Source organism: Zonotrichia leucophrys, chromosome 3 (assembly GCF_028769735.1).
Source record: "Zonotrichia leucophrys gambelii isolate GWCS_2022_RI chromosome 3, RI_Zleu_2.0, whole genome shotgun sequence".
Classification (NCBI taxonomy): Eukaryota; Metazoa; Chordata; class Aves; order Passeriformes; family Passerellidae; genus Zonotrichia; species Zonotrichia leucophrys.
In genome coordinates this window covers 96,895,521-96,918,382 of record NC_088172.1, presented here as the reverse complement: position 1 = coordinate 96,918,382, position 22,862 = coordinate 96,895,521, and the positions used below count along the sequence as shown (strand labels likewise).

Here is a 22,862-nt window from a genome sequence, read left to right as displayed (position 1 = left end):
ATATAATTAACTTTTCAGCAGAGAACAGCCTCTTGGCACTAACACTGTCCTTTCTGATACATCAGAGACTGAAAAGCATGGCCTTTCCTGTGCCAACTGTCTTGTAGAATAAACAAAAGACCCTCCCCCTTCATCTCCACATGCTTAACAATATTAATAGAACATGAAAATATTAATGCCAGTAGACAAGGTCTTTCATAAAGTACATAAATGAATTCATTCACTCTAGCTCATTAGCTTAATCATCAACCTTTTTACAATGCAACTGATTAACATTTTCATTGTTCTCCTTTGATTTCCCTTAGACTTTTGCTTCTATGGGGATCAAAAGATCTCTGAATGCATAAGCTCAACAAATATCCCTGCACAACTGAACAACAATAGAACTGTTAAAAGAGATAACTAAGTAAGGACTTTCACAGCTCATGCTTCAAAGATGCTGCAGGAAACAACCATTTAAGAATCATTTTTATTTTTATGTTTAACGTGATTATACACATTCATGAGTCCAACAAGATCTGCACTGTGACATTAAAGATACAGTACAATAACATTCAACATGAGGTACTTTATATATTTATATATATCTGTCCTTTATAAATAATGCTGTAAGCCTGCTAAGGTCAAACACTGCTTCAGCACAAATGGGTGCTGGGACCTGAAGTGAGCCGAATTTATCACAACAAAAAAACAAAATCCAAAACAGTTCAGTGCAATAAGTGTGTAGAAATCAAAGTGTTTACTTAAATACTATTTTAGATATGCAGAAAGTATATTACATTATACTCTCTTATCACAGATTCCTCTCACCAGCAAATCAAAGATACAAGTAGCAGAGACAGCCAGAACAGTTTAGACAGAATCTGTGAGGGGATCTCTGTAGACATCATGTTTACATCCCAGGCTGACATGGCTGATGCTTGCAAGATGTCCATCAATGTACTCAGGCTTGGGTGGTTCTGCTAAACCAACCAAATCCACATTCAGACTCCCACTGAAGTGCCCTGATGTCCCTGGTGAGTGGCACTGGCCACCTTCTTACATCCCAGTACTTGTTAGCATCACAAAGTGCTCAGAAGCAAGTTGTGCTGTGAGCATCACAAGGTGTTTGGGTGCCTTTGTCTGATCACCCACACTTGAAATCTTTCCCTGCACCAGCTCCCAAAACCCAGAATGGACTCAGAGGAATTAAGCTAGAGGTTGCTTTCATCCTACATCGTCAAAAAGACTTCATGAAAGAATCAAATAAGAACAATAATCAAATAACAGCTCGTTTTCTACACATTACAGCTACAGAGTGTTCTGGTCTCTGAACTTCTCTTCCAGCCAGTGAACGTAGCAGATAAGTCACCTTTATTTGCAGGAAAGTCAAAACAAATAATACATTCAAAGTGAGAACCCAGGATTAGTTAAAGGAATGCAGTACTCTCTGACTTGTCCCACCAGCTGTGGCACATGATTTTTTTATCAACCAAATCAAAATGCAGCTCCCTACCAGAACCTGTCAATCTGCTTATCACTTGGAGTAATTACATCTGCATCAGCCACTTGCTGTACAAAAATTTAATCAGCTGATTAGCATCTTTCTCTGCTTTGAAATGTATCTAAATAAATGGAACTGCTGCTCAGATGTTGTCTAAAAGTAGATGACCATCACCTCATCACAATCTCAGATTCCTTTCTATAATCTCTTCAGCAACTCTTCCTCCACTCCATACCATTTATACTCTTGTCTATTTTCAGTTGAATATCTAAATATAAGTAACTGGAGGTTTTTATAAATCTCTCCCTGGGAGTTTTCCACAGAGCATTCTGTTTAGATTTCACAAACAGTCTGGATTATGTACATCTGTTACAAAAAACAAAACATTTTTCTATGTGTTTTGAGGGTATTTACATTTCAGAAAGAGTGCTGCTTACACACACATGTATGTATGTATACAAAACAGTAAACTTTAGGATGGATGAAAGGCATAAATCCTGTGGAGTATTTTTTACCTGGCTCTCCTTTTATTACCTAGAGAGAAGATTTGGGCTTTGACTACACTCCACTTTTCCTTACTTCAGATGGTATTTTGGACACTGCCAAGATGTATTTTGGCACTTTCCAATGGCCAGGGGCCAGGATTCCAACCATCAAGCAACACTTAGAGTAACAGCATTAAACTGGTAAAATAAGACGAGAAAAACATTTTTATTACAGAACTGACAAGTGAATTTAGGGTTATGCTACATTAATGTGTGGATATACTGTAACATTAATCTCCAGCAGGTCTAAAGAATCATTTGGTCCTCTCATTTTGTTCAAAGGTACACAACAAACAGAACCCATTTTGGAGGTGAAGCAAGATGCTTTACAATGGACAATGCAGCCTTTGAGGAACACTGTCCCAGTGCAGTGATGAAGGATTTTCTCATGTTTCAATACTACCTGTAGTTCTTATTTATACTGGTTTCCTCCCCTGATCCAAGGAGTATCCCTCAAACTTCTGCAAAAATGATACAGACATGTAACTTCTGTTACATCACCAAAAATGATATGGACATGTAATTTCCTGGGGGAAAAACTCAGCCAGGGAAAAGGTTCCAGACCACATAATCTCTGACTGATGTGCAGCCATAAGCAATTGCAAGAGCTCCAACAACAACCCATTAGGGGAGACTTCCTCCCCCCTCACTGCTATTATACACTAAGTGTAACATGACCACAGTTGGGACTCTCCTGTCTTTGTCTAAATTTCAACTGGTAATAAAAAGAAAAAAAATTTCTCATATTACAGAAAAAAATCCAAGTCAAGATTGATACATTCTTTTCTTCCTGCCTCTACCATGTTTAGGAAGAAGAAAAAACCCACCCAAAACAAACAAAAAATTATCCTGCATCAGATGATTGATATAAATGACCATTTATTTAGGAAGGGTTCAAAGAAATGCCATTTAAAGAGCATATCAACTCCAGTGTAGCAAAACCTGGGTGATGGGAGCAGAGTTTCAAGAGCTGCACACACAATTTGAACACATGTAAGTACTTCCTTGCCTTCAAGGTAGGATTCCTAGAAAATGAACTCCAAGGGTAACTTGCCAAGCCCACATCCCTTCCTCACTGTGAATATGTCCATGCTCTGGGGATATGGCTGGTGGAGCTTCCTGAAAGATGCTGCCTTCTTCCCATCTTCCCCTGGAGCCATCCCAAACAGTTGGCTACAGGAGAATCTCACAGGATGAAGGTTTAAACTTGTGCTTTTTCTGCTTATACCTGAAGGACTTCTTCCAGCCTCCATGGTCAAAAGCAGCTTGGTTCACTGGAATCTCTAAAGTCTGCAGAGCAGACAGCAGAGAGAGCTATAAAACAAGACTCTTTGTTTTCTATCCCTAGCTCCCCAATACAAGCAGAAAGCAGAAAATGGAGAAAGAAAAAAAATGGATCAATGAAGACAGTTTTGAGATACAAGAGGGGGACATCCTCTGGTGATTCACTGGTGTCAGCATCAGCAAAGAAAGGGTCAGCACCACCAGCAAACAGGCACCCCCCCTTACAAAGCATTTAAAACTTGCTTGTTTCTAAGAGCTTCCAGTTTAAATATTACACTTAATCACCAATGATGCTACAAGTACAGCAAGCCAGGAACTTGCCCACAGCATTTAGTTACATATTCCCTGTACTGATCACATATCTGCAGATAAAAAGCTAAGAATCAGTAGGCCTGAACCAGACAGGTTCTTCATAGCAAAATGCTTTGTATCCACACACTCCCATTCAAGCATAAAATATGAGTTCAGGAATTTGTCCTCCCTGTACCCCTGTGCCATTCGTACTGTCCGAGGAGCACTGGAACTGAACAGTCACCTTCCCACACTGAACTTCTGTCATTCCTTCTTGTCCAAAGTAGCTGAGTTCATTACCATCCAGAATCACGCTCGCCGTGTAAAAGGTGTCAGGCTCAATCTGCACCGGGTACTCAAACCACACGGGAAAAGTGTTACTAGAACCATCTGAGAAGTATTTACTCAAGTTCTGGCCCAGGATAACCCCTTGTCGCTTCAGTTCAATCTTAGCACTGTACTCTGCCGAGCCACAGCTGGAGCCATAGAGCCCAAAGCCAGCAATGAACACCCTCTTGTCGACAGCGAACTGGATGCTGTCACAGCGGCCCCGGTAGCGCCACTGGTTGCTGCGGTAAGCGCAGGACTGGAAGCGGTGGCAGCGCTGAGGGACCAGGCCCTTGCGGGGCTTGCTGACGAACTGCAGCTCCGGCTTCTTGGCGGCCGTGTACCACAGGAAGATGTCGTTGGTTTCGTTCAGAGTCAGGATCCCCGACTGGGCGGCGCCGTTGGCGAAGTCGTCCAGGGCCATGGTGGGGATGCGGATCAGGTAGAGAGCCTTGCCCAGCACCTTGCGCTTGTTCTCGATGGTGGCCGTCAGCTCCTGCCGCTGGCACTCCACCTCAGCCCAGCTCAGAGCCGCCTCGAAAACGACGATTTCTTTGGCATTCAGAGTCTCCCTTCGGAGAATGCTTTCAAGTGTCTGAAAATCAATGTCACAGAAGCCCTCAGACTTCAAAGCGAGCTCAGCTTGGGCATCAATCACTTCCCAGCAGCGCTGGGTCAGGTCAGGTTCCTCGAATAAGCAGCTCTGGGAGAGCAGCACGCAGGCATTCTTTGCACTCAGGCTTGTCTCGAGAAAGTTAACGCAGGCACGGGCCAGGTGAGGGACAATGTACTTCTTGGCAGCATAAAGAGTGGCCAGGACAGTGTCTGCTGCCAAATCGATCTCGTCACAATAGATGTACCTGAAATAAAGCACACAGGTGTAATGCTGCTGCTTAATGCGACACCAGTTTGTCAACAAACTCATACAAAATCATAAACAAAGAATATTTAAATAGCTCCATATTAAAATCAAGCAGTGCTTTGGGGAGTATTGATTAAGCCCAGAAAGAAAGAACAAAACAAACTCAGCACTTATGTTAAGACCAGGGAAGAGAACAGGTTTAAATCTGAGGTGAATCCAACTTTCCATTTGGAGTGCATGCTTTGAGACAATTGTTTAAACACTGTGGCCCCTGCAGCTCTGTGCTCCTTCCCCTCAGGTCTTGCCTCCCAGGCAGGAGCTCCTGCAGGGCTGCCTCCCTCAGCTACCACAGGAGCCTGGAACATGTGTTATCAAGAGTCCTTGGACTGCGTGTCCCCTGATGGTGAACCACGGTTTACTGAGGTGCATGAACAAGTTTGTAGAGAGTAATTAGGTAATCTAAGATTAAATTTCTAAGAAGAGAAATGCTATTCAAGTATATCAGGTGTTATCATTTCTGTAACTACTGGATTGGGTTCTTTTCAGAGGTGGCTTTTTTTTTTTGGGGCTCGTGGTTTTGGTTGTTTTTTTCAAAGGGTTATGAAACGTATCGGAAATGGAAGATTTTCAGGTTTTTAATGCTCACAACATCCTAACTCAACTAGCACAGCATTTTCACTCAGTCTCACTGCATAAGGATGAAAAAAGCTTTATTGCTATGGCAGTGTGGTGGAAGAGATGAAGGTGAAATTCTATTTATGTGACTAAACTGCTGGGATTCATTGCTCAGAGAAATGAAGCATTGTACAGTTTGTTCTTTTCAATATCTCATGCTTCAGGGCTCCATTTGCAGCTGGTGAATGCAATGTGCTAAAACCATGCCAAATGCAATTTCACTCTTCACAGGGATAAGCAAGTCTTGATGGTTATGGCTGATAAAAGTGTCTTCCTCCAGAAAAGCTAAAGTTGTATGCAACCCTGTACCAATTAAAATTTTCTAGTTAGCAGGTTTCCCTACACAATGAGTTTTCTGCAGAACAGATGTGCCTATAAAGAGGAATTAGTACCTACATTGGTCTGATTATAGTTGTAAATAACTATTTGTATTTTTGCAGCTGTAAGATAGTATCCTCCATGCTGCACTTGGAAACCATGCACAGAGGAGATACTGCTCCAGCAACATAAAATCTAAGAGGTTACAGAGAAAAAAGAAAACTTACATAGAGCCAAGCTTATTTTTAGTGTTTACTGCTTGGTTTCAGCTTATCTGTGAAACCAAAGAACCCATCTGTATATCAATGGTTACAGGCTTAGCTCCTTTACCTCCCCAAAAAATTCATTTTCAATAATTTGTTTTTATGATTGTCCTGATTGCTCTCCTACTCTTTCCTCCCTTCTACTACTTCTCTTTGCCTGCTAGTACAACAAAGAATGATGACGTCTGTTTTAAATCCAAATAGTTCAAAAGTTGCTATTTTAATATTGAAATATTGAAAATAAAGAACTGATATCACTGATGTACAGCAGACACAGCACAGATCGACTGTCAGCAATACTCCACACCTCTGACTCTGCCAATGCACCTCAGCTCTGGTTTGCAATTGCTGATATTCCAGTTTCACCCTGTTCTCAAACACAGGATTCTGCCAGAGCACGGGGTTTGGTGGTTTAGTAACACATTCAGCCTGGGATGAGATGAGATCACAGTTCTAACTTGAACAGTCAAGACTGAGATAAGATATAATTCATTAATGCACCAATTCAGTCTGGCAGCCAGACTATGAGTTTAACCCTGTTTTTAAAACTGGGGAGAGCAGTCAAAGCAGTCTTACTGGGAGAATAATTAACGTCTACCCATCATGGTATTTCCTATATTACACCTGGCAATACCTTGTTTGTTGTCAGAATGCCCACTGTGTAATAAAACAGAAAAAATATTTATGCCATCAGAATTCATTGGCCCACGGGAAAAAAACCCCAAACTTCTTGAGCAAGATGTCAAAACCAAAAAACCCAAGATAAATGTATTTTCTGACAAAGTTTCTGATGCAGAAAGAAGCCTGTGAAGGAGAGGCTGCTTTGGCATAGCCAAAGTCTTTCCCTCTGTAGCAGCACAGCCTTGCCATCCATGGCTCACAGCAGCTGCAGGAAACTCTCCCAGGGATGGTTTCCCAGAGACAGAGGAGTGGAGGGGACAGTGGCTCCCCCAAGCTCCACATGCAGGGGATGCTGTGAGCAGGGGACACTGCAGTGCTGAGCAGCATCCCTGAGCCTTCCCTGCACCATCCCAGAGCTGCAGACACCGACTGGGGCACTCTGCAGCCTCACACACGCTGCATCGGGGAACACAGCACTGGCAAGGTTACCTCAACAGCCACACAGACCACAAAGTTTTTTTGGTCTTTAGGGTTTTTTCAACAAAGGCTGAGAAGGTGAAGAATCCCATGGTTCTGGCCATGCTCTCCTAGATAGTCTCCTAAATTGCCATGGGCTAAATAATATGCCAAGACCTAGATGTCAGTGTTGCTACTCTCTTTTCTAGGCTTTCTTTCTGCACACATTTCTTAATGATAAATTCAGAAAACATTCAGCTTTTATACAGCACATCATGTTTAGCCACAGTGAAACAGATTTGCTGTTCAAAAAGAAAGGGAGGCTGAAAGAACCCAAGTATCTTGTATTTGTGATTTGTAAAATTCAGCATGAAAGTAAACTGTAAGTCCGAGCTCTGCCACAAAATCAAAAAGGCCCAGAGCAAAGATCCATAACACACCTCCCTACATAATGTCACATCTTAACTTTATATTCCAGGTCTACAGAACATCTGTGGAGCTCTCCTGGCAGTTACCTATATTTGCACAGAACATTCCTGATGTTGATGATAACCTATAAAAACTCTACGTGCAATTTTGAATGTTCATCTATGATGCCAGTGAAATGTTAAAAATGAAAAAGAAACTCTTCTGTAATCACAAGTTAATCAAAACAATCTATGAAACACAATAAATTGCTAGCTAGTGATTATATCATTACATGCAAGAAAACTTAGAGCATATTAAAGGGATCACTATCAGATACTGATGTATTTTTTGTATAGGAAAGCAACAGCATTTATTTAAGCTGAAGGAAAAAAAACAAAAACTGAAAGCCATAGCATTTCTGTGATAGCGCATTTTTCCTCAATAATCAGTTTATAGATACATTCAAGGACAATTCAGCAGGGAAGCTGCTTCATTATGCCCATTTAGGAAAAGAGAGCATTTTTTATGCAGTTTGCAAGAAGAAAAATAACGATCATGTAAACTGACTCGTTTTCCTTGTTAGATCAAACCCCTATTCATGTAAACAGCCTTTTTATCACTTTCCAAACACATCAATATGATACATAAGGAGAAATTTATTTTTCAGAGGCTATACTGAATAACTTAGGGTCATTTTTCTAAGACAAGACCTGTGTACTGCAGGTTTATAAAAGAGCTGGAACTATGTCAATCCACAAACCCAGCAATTCACTGGGTCTGAGGGGGCTTTGTGCATGCATTTTTAACTTTTCTCCGTGCTTGCAAAGTAGAACAGTTGGTTTGGGGTTTTTTGTTCCAGCTGACAAACCTTTTTAGTAACTCCATTCCTTTGTGTAACATATAGTGACAAATCAGATCAATAGGCATTACAGTACACAATGTGCCCAAAGATCCCCTGTCAAAGTCATTATTTACAACTGCCTACATTAGTCTAATATGTGTGTGCCTGGAAGTGCAGGGGGAGAGCAAAATTAGGTGAAAGTTTAAAACACAAAAAGAAGAATATTTCAAGCAACTGCTTTCTTTCTGTTTATATGCAACTTCAGCTATGACATTGGCAGGGCATGTATACATCAGACAGGAACACATATCCAGCAGATGAATGATGCTTACTTCAGCATTGCAAGGAAAGCAGCAGGCTCAACATCTGGTATACGGATTTCATCTTTGTCCTCAGCGAGCTCTCCGTAAAACATTGCATGGAATACAGAGCTCCCAACAGCCAGGACATACTGTTGAGAAAGGGAAATCTTATTTCATGCTTTGAACTCAAACACTGCCAACACAAACAATGTGGGAGAGCCACTCTGAGCAAGCTGGGCTGCGCTGACAGGCTCTACAGATACACTTTGGTAAGAAATGAAGTCCAAGTTAAGAACAAGTTACACATTTTCCTTGTATTTTACTCTCCTGAGCATAGATGCATTAGCTACTGGAAAACTCTCACCTCCACCACAGAAGTTAACTATTTCTAGGAAATCTCAAGAGCAGTATTAATCAACAGCACAAAGCAGTATTCCTAACTTTACTGTCTTAGCCCAACACAAAGAAAAGCCAGGGAGAGATTATCCCACTGCATGTGGCCTTTCCCAACACAGGCTGCTGCCTGTCCCAGAAGAGCTGAGCCTCCCACACTCAGTCCTGCTGTACCTGTGGGAGCTCTCTCTGGCTCTCCCACCCCAGCAGATCATGCAGCTGTTGCTTACTTTGTGTCCTGGCAGCCGCTGGGTCCCACCTGGTGGCCCGACCACAAAATGAACATCTGCCATCAAGTCATTGTTGAACATCACTGCATTTCTACAAACAGAGGTAGCATGTTAATTTGTGGCACCCAGGAACTCTCTCTGTATGTCCCAGACCCAAAAAATATGATTTTTTAACAACTTCAAGTTGCTCATTACCAAAGAGAAGCAGGTCACACTTTGCTTTCAGCTGCTTTACACATCATTGCACAAATATATCAGAGAAAATACTAAAAGTGTTTCTGGTGTGTGTGGGTGCAATAAAACAAACCCCCAAACTTCTGAGAACTTTCCAAGAAGTGGAAATCAAAGTCCAGAGCATTTATCACTGAAAATCCCCACTGAGGTCTAAAAGGAAATCTTTATGGTGCAGCTTTCAGCCATATTTTTATTAACTCAAACAGATGCACTGACTAGAAAAGAGATACTAAAACATTTCTCCATTACCAAAATTCTTATTTCCCACACACACATACAGGGAGAAAAAAAGCCCAAACAAATTAAATATAACTGTGTTTTCTTCAGTAAATAAATGAATTCTGGACATTTTGCTACTTTTCACCCCTCATTCAAACACCAAAAAAAGCTGCCCTGAACTTACCTCTCTCTGATGGTTGGATAAAGTCCTTGCCAATTAGGTGCAGGAATAGTGTTGTTGTTATTGAGATTTTGCTGATGGTACTGCTGGACAGCAGTTGTATTTGTATTTGCTGGTTTCTTTCGGGGAAAAATATCAGCAGCCATCTTCTTCTTCTTTTTGGTCTTCAAGGTAATGATTTCATAGCAAACTGGAGGCAATTTGCTGTTGCTACTGCTGCTGCTATTTCCTTTCTTAGAGCTCTTCTTAGACCTGTTCTTGACCGTCTCTGGAAGCATCAAGAAGAAGGTGAGACATTTCATGTTCTTTCCTTTCTCATCTACCATCAGTATACCCGTGAGTAAAGACCACAGCCTAACTAGCCAGGAACATTTAGGAATCTACGTGGAAGCTGGAACACCGAAAGCAGCAGAGCTGAGACTCAGCAAGACAAGGTGACCTTTCCAGCACCCGGAGTAAGAAACTGAGTTTAAGTTTGATCCAGGACTTGAACCGTTAAAGACATCCCCATCATTCCTTCCAGCTTTCCCGATCAGGAAGCGCCTGGCAGCGCTACAGCCGGGGCAGAGGGCAGGAGCAGCGCACGGCGGCAGTGCCAGGCTGCCGGCGAGCCCGAGTTGTGCGGGCAGGGCTGGGAGCGGAGCGGCAGCCGCGCGGCCGGAGCCAATGGCTGCAGGCACGGAGCGCGATTGGGCTCGCACACAGTGACACCTATTGTAGCCACCGCGGCGCTCCCGCAGCTCCCCCGCAGCCGCCGCCGAGGATGGCACGGAATCAATGGCACCGCGGCTGCCCGGCAGGGCGGGAGCGCTTCTCTGCTGGCTGTGTGGGCGTGTGAGCTCTCCTCCGTGCCGCTTCCACAGGCGAAGCAGTAAGAAGTTGCAATCAGGTAGAAAGGTCTATCTGAGTCTATTCGATATTAGCACAGCTTCCTTTGCCTGTAGCATCCCCACAAATCCCTCCCGTAGGAGCTGCTCGGCGAGTGCGGGACCGGTATCGGAACGGAATTAAAGCAATGGAGCAGCAGCACGGCCAGCGATGCAGGCAAAGGATCCCTTTCAGCGGCTCCTACTCCAGTGTAACATCAACAGGGATGAGGTCACAGCTCCAGCTTTAACTCCTTCTGTTTCCAGATAACACAACAGCCTTTGACAGGGGTCCCAAATCGCTAAGCAGCGCTAATTAAGCCAGATTACGCCAGACATGGCTGCACCACATCAGAAGAAAACTTCTAGATGTGTAATCAGATTAAAGCAAACCAGAGTGACTATATTTAATCAATATTTCAAAGCATTAAATTAAAGGGTCTGAATGATTTAGAGAGTCTCAGGCAAAAATCATTCCTTGAGACACAAACAGCCAATTTTATTCACAAATAAACAGGATATAAGCTATACCAACCAAACCATTTAAATAGGAAATAAGTCTATTTTATAGTCATTAGTTTACTCAGAACTGAAATTTTGATCACATTTCTTTAATATCAGGTCAGGTGTCAAGAAAAACCACAAAGTAAGCATAGCCACTTAAAAACAAAAGCAGGGAAATAAAAAATACTTGGTATGAGGTGTCAACATATCCCACCTTAAAATACTGGGGAGCATATAGTTCAAATATGATTTCATAATTACTTTCAGTTAAAAAAAAAAATCCCTCTGCTTTCAAAGCTAATTTAGCCACATTTTGCCCTAATTAGTTTTGCCGGACAAGGGTACAGCAGGGAAATTAAAGTGATAAAAGGTTGGTGAAGAAATCTTCCTGAAGCCCCTGACTCAAACAGAAATATTACTCAGGCTATTTATTCAGTCTCAACCCCAGCTGCTGGAGTCACAGCTGTGGCTGTGTCACACACACTCAGAATTTTTAACCTGAGGATGTGCTGGCATTTCAAAGATTACCAGGTTTCCTTGGGAGATGCTGCACACCAAGCACTCACTGCACACCCAGCCATGTGCAGGCTCTGCTGCAGTGCTTGGGGATGAGGATGATGATGATGCCATTCCCAGACACATCTGTCCTCTCTGGCTGAAGGCACTGCCCATGGAAGGGGAAACACAAGGAGATGTGTCCATGCTGCCCCATTTCACAATCCAACACCTCAGTGCAAAATCTCCTTGACTGCTGCTTTAAAGGAAGATGGTGGGTTATGCCTGAAAGGCAGAGACACATTCCTAAATACATTGAGGGGAGGTTATGTAACTTACAATGAAATTATTTCTAGCAACTTTTTCTCTCTCCTCCACACATTTTCTTTTTTATCTGCCATAGACTGATTAGGAAAGGAAACTAAAAACCTAAACCATATTGAACTGTAGAGAGGGAGAAGAAGGGGTAAAGGAGAAGAAACTCATCCCACAGATGGGATCTTATAACTGCTCACAGCTGAGTTTATAACAGGAACACAGCAGGTATTCCCAGCACAGAATTTGAGTTTGTTGAGTTTGTGTAAGTTTGTTTTTTTTTCTCTCCTTATGTAAATTTCCAGCCCTTCCAAATAAAACAATAACCCTTTTGCCACTGCACAGGACAAACATTTCAAAAGGAAGAAATCGTTAAAAAACCTCTTAAAGATACAGAAAACCACAGACTCCAGAAAATCTGGTTCTCAGCATTGCAGTTGGCAAAAACAAAAGACAGCAGGGGTTGGGAGATTTGATTGTCATTCCACAAATCCATTTTATAGACTCCCAAAGTATATAAAAAAATCAAGCTCTGCACATTTCTTCAAACCAATGACCAGGACCAATTCAAAGATTTTATACACACACCAGATAAGGTCACTGGGAGGCTACAGGAGATAAAGAGAATGAGGGACAGACTGACCAGTTAACTCCATGTGGGAAAGACAGCTTGTAAATGTGAACCCACAGGAATCCACCAACCTTTGAGCTGTGGAGCACACCACACATGCACAGCACATTCTGGGAAAGGAAAGGAGAGAGAAGCTGCAGCTGAAGAACGTTCTGCCTGAACTCAGAAGTCAGACAAACCCCAGTAGACAAGAAGTATCTGCATAACAGGATAAAAAAATCCAGTCCAGAAAACAAAAAGCCATCTTTGCCTGTTCTTAAGCCACCCACCAAAACCCTGTCTGCTCTAACTAGAAAATAGCACAGATTCCAGAAGATAACCTAAATAGATTTAGATTTTCATACAATTCCTATGAAAAACTACAAACCTCTTAGAGGTTCATAGCACCTTCAACTGCACTTCATCACCCCAGGAACTAAGTCTCATCAACTACTCATTAGATGGATGTGAAACAGGAAAACAAAAAACAAAACAAAGAATTATTGTGCTATTCTCTGTAGGTACAGAGTTTGTGGTGATTGGGAGTGGGGATTGAGCTGAACCTCAATGGGCACAGCTGTGAAAAGCTGTGAAAAAAGGTGAACAGCATTGAAGGCAATGAGCCATGGAGTGCCCAGGTGCGCTGAGCAACCACCAAAGGGAGCAGAGGGCACACAGGTGCAGTGCCTGAACATGATGGGGATAAAGGCTGGGCTAAAGGGCAATGCCTGAAGCCTTTTGAAGTAGTTTGGTGTTACTCTGTATGGGTGGAAGCCTGATATTATATGGTGATACTCTGTGTATCATGGCTGTCTGGACTGCAGCATGTGCTATGACAATTCTCACTCCCTGTTCTTTCTGTTTTGGCAGCAGCTTCCATTTCCTTTCATACAACAGTGTTTTGTTGGTTTACTATACAAATATGTTAATAAATTTAGAACTCAATAGCCAGGCAGTCAGTAAAAACAGCCCATGAACTGCTGCCTGTTGAAAGACCAAAATCCCCAGTTTAGATCAGTCTGTCTCCAACAAGAGGATGAAGGAAGGTCACCTTCTCTGACCCACAGATCTATCCATTTCTGAAATCTTATTACAATGTTCTCCTAATCTTCTTCAGCAAGTCTCATTTTTCTTCATTCATTATATATTAACAGAACTAAACTTGATATATATACAACTGAGAAAGAGGGAAATACAGTTCTTCAAAGGCACATTACTTTTTATTTTACAAGCAAAGTAGTCAGACCAGAAATATTTCAAGTTAAAGGGTATGGGAAATTCCATGCTTAAATCTTTACACTGGCCTAATGGATATTCAAAATGCCAGAAGAATTAAGGAAAATACTATATTCCCAGTCTAAGATACTACACACCAAGTTACACGTCCCTTCCAAAATATCAGGAGCAGGTTAGGAGCCCTTGGAAATCAGTTCCTGACTGAACATTGTGAACTGAAGCAGCAATTCTGCTGTTCAAACCCAAGTGTGTGCAACACACCTGCCATCCCAGCTTATTCATCCCTCAAGAACATAAAATACCTTGTGAGGCACAGGAGTCACAGGAAAGCCCAGCTCTGGTACAACTTTTAATAGCATGTGACTACTGTAATTGTGCCTTTCTAAAGGTAACTTCCAATAGGGAAATCAGTTTCATTTCCAGACCTGCTGGGAGTATTCTTCCTCATACTTCATCTGTTTCTCCTGCTGCAATAGCAAGGATACCAAAGGGTTTCTATCTTTTTTCTTCTTCTAATAAGCTGAGTCTTTGGACATCTCTCATTTACAGGCCTGTTCCTCAGGTAGTAACATGAGCTACACAATTCTATAAACAAGCTTTCCTTAAATTCCCAATTGTTTATTACAAACACATCATGAATAAAAGAGATAATTCTTAGTAAGCAATGAGGAAATGCATACATTTATTTTTCTGTACAATTGCCAAATGTCTTCTTTGGCAGTTGCTATGCCTGTGCAGTATTAACATTGTTTAAATCCTGAATTTCCCCCTACAAGGAAACAAATTTCAGAGGACACATCTTGATGAACCAAAATAAATAAACAATGTTACTGTTTAACAAATCTACCTGCCTGTCCACTGCTACCTTCAAGCACTCATTTAAAAATGGAATATACATGTTCAAAAACTAACTAAACCAACAGAAAACCTCAATAAACCAAACCCACACAGCTGTGGTGCCTTGTTCTGTTTACCTCTCTATGAATTATTCAGTCACTTGGAAGAGTCCTTCCCAATCACCATTCCAACCCTTCTGTTTGTAAAAACCAATTTGGAAATAGCTCTACCCTTCATTTCCTCAAGTAAAGAAATGCATTGCAGTGGACAAAACCTCCCAATCTCCTCTCTCCTAAGTTTCTTATTGGCTGCACTGGAAGAAACCAAGATGGCATCTGCTTCTGTTGGCTGCATGGAAAAGCTGGCAATGAGGTCTGAGTCAGGTCTTGTATGGAAAAAAAATAAAATGGCAACCAAAGGCAGGAAGAAAGATGGGCAAAATTGTAAAGACTGTCAAAGAAGCTAAAATAGATGTTAAAACAATAGCAATTACATCCCAAACTAGCAAAGAGCTGTGAAAGTATCAGAGTAGAAATGCATCTTGAACCAAGGCTAGAAGCTTCAAAACAAAGTCAGAAATAGTTAAACAGTATTTTTCTATAGAACTCATGCTATGCTAGCAACATACTTGCTAGTAAATATTCTTAACTGCTTGGTGTTTATGAGGATTTAAATATTTTGCATCACATTATCCATTAAGATAGTTTCTACATTTTCTTCTTAAATGCCCTTAATGCTTCAAAGAAAACAAAAGCAGAAAGTCCTGAGCAGCCTAGTCAAAAGGTAAACACCAACTTGCATAAAATAGAAAGCTAAAGAATGAATATTCACAACTACTTTTTACTCCTGTAGTATTTCCTAGCATGATACATGGTATTTGTTTTAGGCTCTCTACCAAAGCAGCCTTTCTATTAAATCTCTTTAATATGCCATTAAGCAATGTCCATTCTGAGACAAAGCAATCACAACAAAACATACAATATTAATATCTAGTCCTGTGTTTATTTGCAAGTAAATGTGCACTTTCTTTGTATGGATTTCAAGTCACTTTTCATGAGCCTGTTCCTACCTCAAATGCAACATCTATTCTCATTTTTTCCTGTTACCTTTCTTGCTTAGCTGCTTAAAGCCTGCAATTTAACTTCAGTGAGAGGTTGAATAACTTAATATTTATGCCCCAAACACTTTGCTATGCTGGGTCTTTTTCTTTTAAAGTTAAAGGTCTTCTTCCCTGATGGGCCAAAATAATGTATCAGAGTGAGAAAAAAAAAAAAGTTCCAAATTTCCTTGTATTGTCATTCTGATTTGAAGACCATGCCTGCTGCAGGAATGCCAGTCCACATAAACCACAGCTGTGGCAAGGAAGGGCTACACTTTGACAACCTGCAATGAACAATGTACCTGATCCCATTACAGTGAATTACCCCACAGACATTCTCTTCTGGGCATATGGTACAAAATAATGTCAAATGCTTCATTACAACATAAAATATATGATTTGACAAACCTGCTAAGAGATATTCCCCAATATCATAGTTTGGGAGCTGCAGGAAGAAAATATCTCAGAGCAAAATTTGCAATGCATTCCATGTGCATTAAGTTGTTTCTTGATAGTTCGAAGTAAAACAAAGAATTACAAATGCACTCTGTGAAGAGAAAACCTGCAACCACAAAATGATAATTCAATTCAAGGTTAGAGGAGATAAAACTGTTTTGCTACTAATTTAAAAGAGACAAATTATGCATTTTTTCTCCATCATGGCTACTCGAGCTTCTACATTTCATTTCACAAGAGCTCTGCTCTTGACAGTCTGTGGGGTCAAAAATTAACTTCTTTCTTAGTGGCTGCCATTTATTTATTTATAAACATGATATTACAAACCTGAAGCACTCAACCCTTTTTCTAAGGCAAAGGTCAACTTTAATTCCACCATGCCTCTTACCAAAATTGACTGACAAAGGAAAGCTCAGATAGCTCAGGAAATTGGTAATGAGATACAGTGGTTTTCATCTCTGGGTCACTAATTCTAAATTGACTGAGGTCAACAGTAATCAAAAGTCATTAGCATTTAATGATCCTTTGGTGCCCTGTGAGAAAGAAGCCAGTGATCTCAGCACACTTCAGGAAAACCAGCACTGCAATCAACCCTCACATGCTGCCTGCTTCAAGGGAGAGGTCAGAGCAGGTGACTCCAGACAGAACTTCCAGTCCTGCAGACAGATCTCACCTCTGTAGACAAACCTTTAACTGATTTGAACTTGGCTCACAAACCATCATTTTCAAGAGTTACATTAATATGGGTTCTCTGAAGAGCAGACTGTAAGCTGCCTGCTGTCCTGTTCCTCCTGTTCTTTTTCCCCTGCACACTAAGTCTGAAGAATGCAAATGCAAACAGGCCCTTCCTCAGAGAGGAAGGCTCTCACTCAACCAATGGCACCAGCAGTAACTACTCCAGGAGTATCCACAGTGAACTGCACCACAGTTAATGGTCTTGGTGGATAACTCAAGGACTACATTTTCCACGTGCAGGTAACCCACACTCACCACATCCCACCATTGTGCTGGAGCTCCCAGTGGGACAGAAGAGGGGAGGGGAGATTGCTGCAGTGCACAGCCACACCTGCTCTGTCCCTGCACACTCAGTCCCCTGGGACTGTCACAGCAGCAGCACCTTCAGCAAGGGTAAGGAGAACAGAGGGGACTTTTGGAAAGCTCAGTCAGGTGTTGGAATGTTTGGGTCTAATGGAAAACCATACTGTGGTTTTACATCTAGGCTTAAAAGCCCACAGCAGATGAGCAGCCTGAGTGCTCACAGCAGCAGAGCAGCACAGCTGGCAGCATTCAGGGGGTTAAAGAGGAAAAGTCTTGTACAGCATCTTCTTCCCACTGCATTTGAAATTACAGCACAGGAAAATCATGACAGTGAAAGAGGAACAGGTCTGTACACTGGCAAACCAAGCCTTTGATGAGAAATGCATTCTCAGCCACAGTGGCTCGTGCTTCTCAAAAGTGAGAACTAAAACCAGTGAGTAACTACTCCAGCAGTGAGTTTTCACATATGAGAGACTGATTGCTGCCAACCTGAGCCTAATCCAAATAGTTCAAGGAATGGAACAGCCATGACATCCACTACACTGCACTGTCCTGAATGACTCTCCCTGTGCCACACAATAGAAACTGTGTATCCTTTTACCTGCCCTTAACTGATTCCAGACCCCTCCAGCACACACAGCCTCTGTTTGAATCCACAGGGAGATAAAGATGTTCCCAAATTTTTCTCCTATCCACTGTTTAACAAAATCAGATTTATTTTCCTTTGCTGCACATAGTTCAGTCACACTTGCCTTCCTCAGTATTTCCATCAGTTTCTCCTCCTCTTTACAAGAGAATGGCAGCTACTGCACCATCCTGAATTTTCAAGAAAAACACATACACACTGCTAAAATTCTGGTTTCAGAACCTATTTTTATGCCTTAAGATGTATTTGTCTGTCAATGTTACGGTATCTTAAACGTTCCTCTTCACAGTAACTCTGACACACTTTAGAACTGCAGTAGAGGAAAACTAAGGAAGGGGCAAGCAATCAAACAGAACAGCATAATTAAGGGACTGTACAAGATAAACACAAATACCCATTAGTTTTATGTATTATGAACTTTTATATAGCATGAAAACCTTTCCTTTTTCTGGGTGCACATGGGGTAGAATCACTTTGGTCTTGCAGAATTGTAAAGGCAAAAGGCACCTCTCAGAGAAGCAAACATCTCACCGGCTGAAGGACTGCTTTCTTTTCCTACTGTCAGAAAACCCTTGCACCCAAGCAGAGACAGGACAGATCTAATTCCAGAGAATGTAGTTTTTAAAGAAAATTACTCCTTTAAATTGCTCTGGATGCAAAGAGGACAAAGTGCAGCTAGGGTGGTTATATGGAGTGTAACCTGGTACATAAATACATAAATATCCTGTTGATAACAGCCTGGTATGGAAGTGCTACATGATCCTCTAGTGAAATATTTATTCAGGATATCAGACAGGGTACAGGAAACAGGGTTGGACAAGGGGATGTCTCTAGATACCTTCCAAATGTGTTTGTTGCCAGTCTTCACCCCACACATACTCACAGACTGCCAACCAGCTCCCCAGAGTTTTAAAATAAAACTTTTTATGTGTCGGACTGGCCTGGTTTTCACAGCAGCTTGCTGAGATATCAAACCCAGAGAGGGCAGCAGGATCACAAAACAGATGAGCCAGGGCCCAAAAATGGGAAGTTTGCAAATTTGAATGCAGTGATGTCTTACTTAAACTCCCCTCTCAGTTTCCTGACACACACACAAAAAAAGTGCTTTTGTAACCAAGGAATTCAACTTAATGGCAGAAAACACAACTGATGACAGCTTCCACCACAAAAAGCTTGTAATCTTTTCCTTCCAAGATTCCCATCTCTTACATCCCTCTTTTGCCTCATCCATCAGCCCTTTGGGACAGAAACTGCTGCTTTATCACTCATTTAAGTGCCTCACAAAACAGAGCTCTCACACCAGCTCAGGCACCTGAGCATTTGTAAAACAGAACAGCAGCCAGCCAAGTCCAAGGAGTCCCCAGAGACAGTATCAGGGCAGAATCATTCTGAATTATCAGAGAAAGCTAATGCTGGGCATAAACAATATTCTGCTGCAAAACTTATTTGTACAAGTTTCTACAGACCTCTGTTTTAACTGAGCCTACCCCTAGGACTGCTGCTTTCATTGTAACTGTTTAGTGAATTTAAGAAAAAAAAAAAATTGCTCACAAGCTGTAACAAGCAAGTGGCCAAAACATAAAAATTATTGTTGCAACTTGCATTTTTTTCCCCCCTGGCCTTAAAGGGCAAACTAAATGAATCCCACGTTCCTTCTGGAAGGTGTTTCCTCTGGGGCAGAGCTGAGGATCACTGGCAGGGAAACACAAGGGAAGTTATTGTGCAGTCAGCTGCAGTTACTTACTGGGGGGGATTTAAAATGGAAAAAAAAATAAAGTACTACAGTAAAAAAAGCTATTTTGAGCCTAACTAACTCTGGCATAAAAGTTTAAGCAATGCAAAATAAAGCACCGTACACCTATAACCCAGCACCATCTCTCTACAAAAAACAATCAAAAAAACCCCCAGAGCACAGATTAAAATTTAACACACACATCACATGCTGAAAACAAAGTACTAGGATAGTGAGGACTAACTACAAGGCAAAAAATCTGCACCAGCACTTCTCAGATGAGGCAGCCTGTTGAATTAGGTAACCACACTTTAGGAGCACTCAGGTATCTGAACTTCAATCCAAACTTTTCCTCCAACTCACAACAACCTCAAAACTCCCTCCTGTTTTAAAATGCTGCAGCACTCAGGACACACCACAACGAACTGAATTTATAAACCTCGAAGTTCACAGGTGGCTTTCTACAAACAAACAGGAAAATGGGGAGTTGTGAAGGTGTGGGCCTCAGGGACCCCTCAGACAGGTACATCAGAAGTTCGGCCAACAGCGCGGGGAAGGGAGGAGAAATTTATACCAAACCGGCTGCAACTATTAATTGTGCCTCCGGGAAGGTTACCGAATTAATGCTTAAAGTACTTATTTAACAAAAGAGCTTTACTTCAAGCAGGAGAAAAGCCCCAGAGCCCAAATTGTGTTCTGCCTGCCGCTGGAGGCTCCAGCCCGGGCACAGCCGGGTCCGGGGCTCCTCCCGAGCCCGCTCCGGGGGCACCGCCGCCAACCCACCCCGCTGGCTGCCGCACAAAGGGGCACCGAGGGGACACCGACACCCGCCTGCGGACACGCACCGCCACTCCAGCCGGGCAGAGGCCGTGCCCGGGGCGCTCTGTGCGGCAGAGCCGGGCGGCCCCGCTCCCCTCACCGACGGCCCGGCGCTCCGCGGCGCTGCCGTCGCTCAGGTGCGGCCGCCCCGCCCCTCACGGCGGCGCCTCCGCGGGGCGGGGGGAGCCCATTCCCCGCCGGCACGGCCGCCGCAGCCCGTGAGGGGAGCGGGATCAGCCGCCACATGCCGGGGAAGGAAGAAGGAGAGGGGAGCGCGGCTGGCCCCGCGCGGGCGGCCCCGCACCCCGCACTGACCTGAGGGCGCTCCCGGGGCGGCGCGCGCGCGGCCCCTCCTCGCACCGGCGCGCGCGCGCGCGGCCCCGCCCCGCAGGAGCGCGTGCGAGGCCCCGCCCCCGGCCCCGCCTCTTCCATCCCGCGCCCGCCCTGAGTGAGGAAGGGAGTGAAGGAGGGAGCTCTTTCCCAGAAAGGCGGCTGGAATCACCCCCCAGGGCCCACCGCGGGAGAGGTGGGATTTCACCTGCGGATTGAGTTGAAAAACAAACAACGCCCTTTTTCTTTTTTTCCTTCTTTTTTTTTTTTTTTTCCCTATTAGAAATCACATTAGTGCCCGAAGGTGTGGTGTATTCATACAGCCCGGACTGGTGGTTGGACCTGAGAGCTAAGTTGGGAGACAACATAGCTGTGCCTTCTGTGAAAAACGAGGTTCACTGTTCTGTAAAAATTCTGTGAAAAATGCGTATTTTATGATTGGCTTTTCACAAATATTAAAATGAATGTTATATGTGTTGTGTTAGAAAGTTATGCTGTATTAGTTCTCTTAAGTAGTGTGTTAAATATAGTTTTAGGTTTTAACAAAATGTTAAAATATAAACTACGCTATGTAGGATACTTTTTTTCTAAAGAAAGGACTCGCACTGAGATAGCAGCCACAGGACACCTAAATCTTTCAAAGAAAAAGAATTTATTGCTCCATTATCAGAAGAAATTAACTTCTTCCCACCTCGCTCAGCCCTGAAGATGCTATCAGGATTCAGAGGAAGAAGCTGTCACTGACCAGAGAGAATCCTGTGTTTGAATGGAATTTATGCATCATGTGTGAGGTGCATGAATATGCAACAGGCTGTTGCTTTTAAGGGTTAATCCTCTGTTAACTGTGTCTTTTTTCGGGCTTATAGTGCCCAGAAAGAGGTACCCAGACTGTCTGTAACTCTTTGTTTCTATTGTCTCATATTGTCCTAATCCAAATTGTTCACACTATTATTACTCTAATTGTATTACTATTTTTATAACCATTTTATTACTATTAAACTTTTAAAATTTTAAAAACAAGTGATGGGTGTTTTTCACAATTCAAAAGTTTAATAAAGGACAATAGGAGACAAAGAAAATAAAGATTTCACTGCCGGGTGCTTGGCATTCTGCCAGGAGCACACCTGCTATTTCAGAGATGCTCTTTAAATACCCCTGCTATTGCATCAGTCTACTGCATATTCATAAACAATTATACATATTAAAACTTTTCCTCAAGAACTGTTTAGCATGGCTCCTCCCCGGGTCTGCCTTTTAAGAGCATGCACATTTCTTGGCTGTGATTTTGGGGCTCTTCATCACATGAATGTTATCCCAACCAAGCAGGCAGTTTAACACTATATCAGCTATTTCACTATGTCTAAGTTTAGTTAACAAAAGAAATAAATAAAGCTCTATAGCAAAGTTACTTTAACATTACACATATAGCATCCATTTTATTATTTGTGGAAAGCCAACACTATAATATGTATTTATAACACTTCAAAAAAGTATAATCCACTCTTTTTTTAATTAAAAATTCTGTTAATGCCTGAATTGCAGCATATTCACGCTGCACATACAAGATAAGTTGGGAGACAACTAACAGCATCTTTTTAAAAATAAAATAAATTTGAACTGACCTTTTTTTTTAAATTAGGAATCCCATGAAAGTTCAAGCATATTTATGGCTTATTGCAACCAACCTGTTTGAGGATTTGCCCTCTAAGAAAAAAAGCAATCTGTTTTTCTGTATATGCACCAATATCTCTGAAGAAGAGAGCTCTCACCCTTCCATTTAGACAACAGCTTTGTTAGACTAAAAAGAAAAATGGATTAGATTATTAGGAAATTATTAGAAAAGTAGATTACAAGGAAAAATGATTGGTAGCACAAATCTTTGTGTTTGTTCATCCACTGTTATTCACAACCTCCAAGAAAAAAAAAAAAAACCAAAAACAAACAAA

General features: G+C 42.2%; 1 protein-coding gene across 5 annotated transcripts; it reads right to left on the bottom strand.

Annotated features, from left to right (window-relative positions):
* Positions 1 to 455: 455 nt before the first annotated feature.
* Positions 456 to 20,963, bottom strand: BTBD3 (BTB domain containing 3). Of its 5 annotated transcripts, none has more exons than XM_064709437.1 (5): positions 20,902 to 20,963; positions 9,937 to 10,201; positions 9,300 to 9,390; positions 8,707 to 8,825; positions 456 to 4,790 (listed from the first exon to the last, which is right to left on the bottom strand). In XM_064709437.1, the coding sequence occupies exons 2-5, from the start codon at positions 10,077 to 10,079 to the stop codon at positions 3,758 to 3,760; spliced, it is 1,386 nt and encodes a 461-aa protein (XP_064565507.1). In that variant the 5' UTR covers positions 10,080 to 10,201; positions 20,902 to 20,963; the 3' UTR covers positions 456 to 3,757. The 5 variants fall into 5 exon arrangements, with proteins under 5 accessions (XP_064565507.1, XP_064565508.1, XP_064565504.1 ...); XM_064709438.1 differs by lacking the exon at positions 20,902 to 20,963 and adding an exon at positions 20,613 to 20,775; XM_064709434.1 differs by lacking the exon at positions 20,902 to 20,963 and adding an exon at positions 12,757 to 12,831.
* Between the last annotated feature and the right edge of the window lie 1,899 nt (positions 20,964 to 22,862).

Excerpts from the sequence above, each read along its gene's own strand:
- BTBD3 (XM_064709436.1), bottom strand. The coding sequence starts at position 10,259 with ATGGTAGATGAGAAAGGAAAGAACATGAAATGTCTCACCTTCTTCTTG. Across the intron at positions 8,826-9,299 it reads AGCGGCTGCCAGGACACAAA|TATGTCCTGGCTGTTGGGAG; the intron begins GTAAGCAACAGC and ends CTTTCTCAACAG. Across the intron at positions 4,791-8,706 it reads GCTTTCCTTGCAATGCTGAA|GTACATCTATTGTGACGAGA; the intron begins GTAAGCATCATT and ends GCTTTATTTCAG.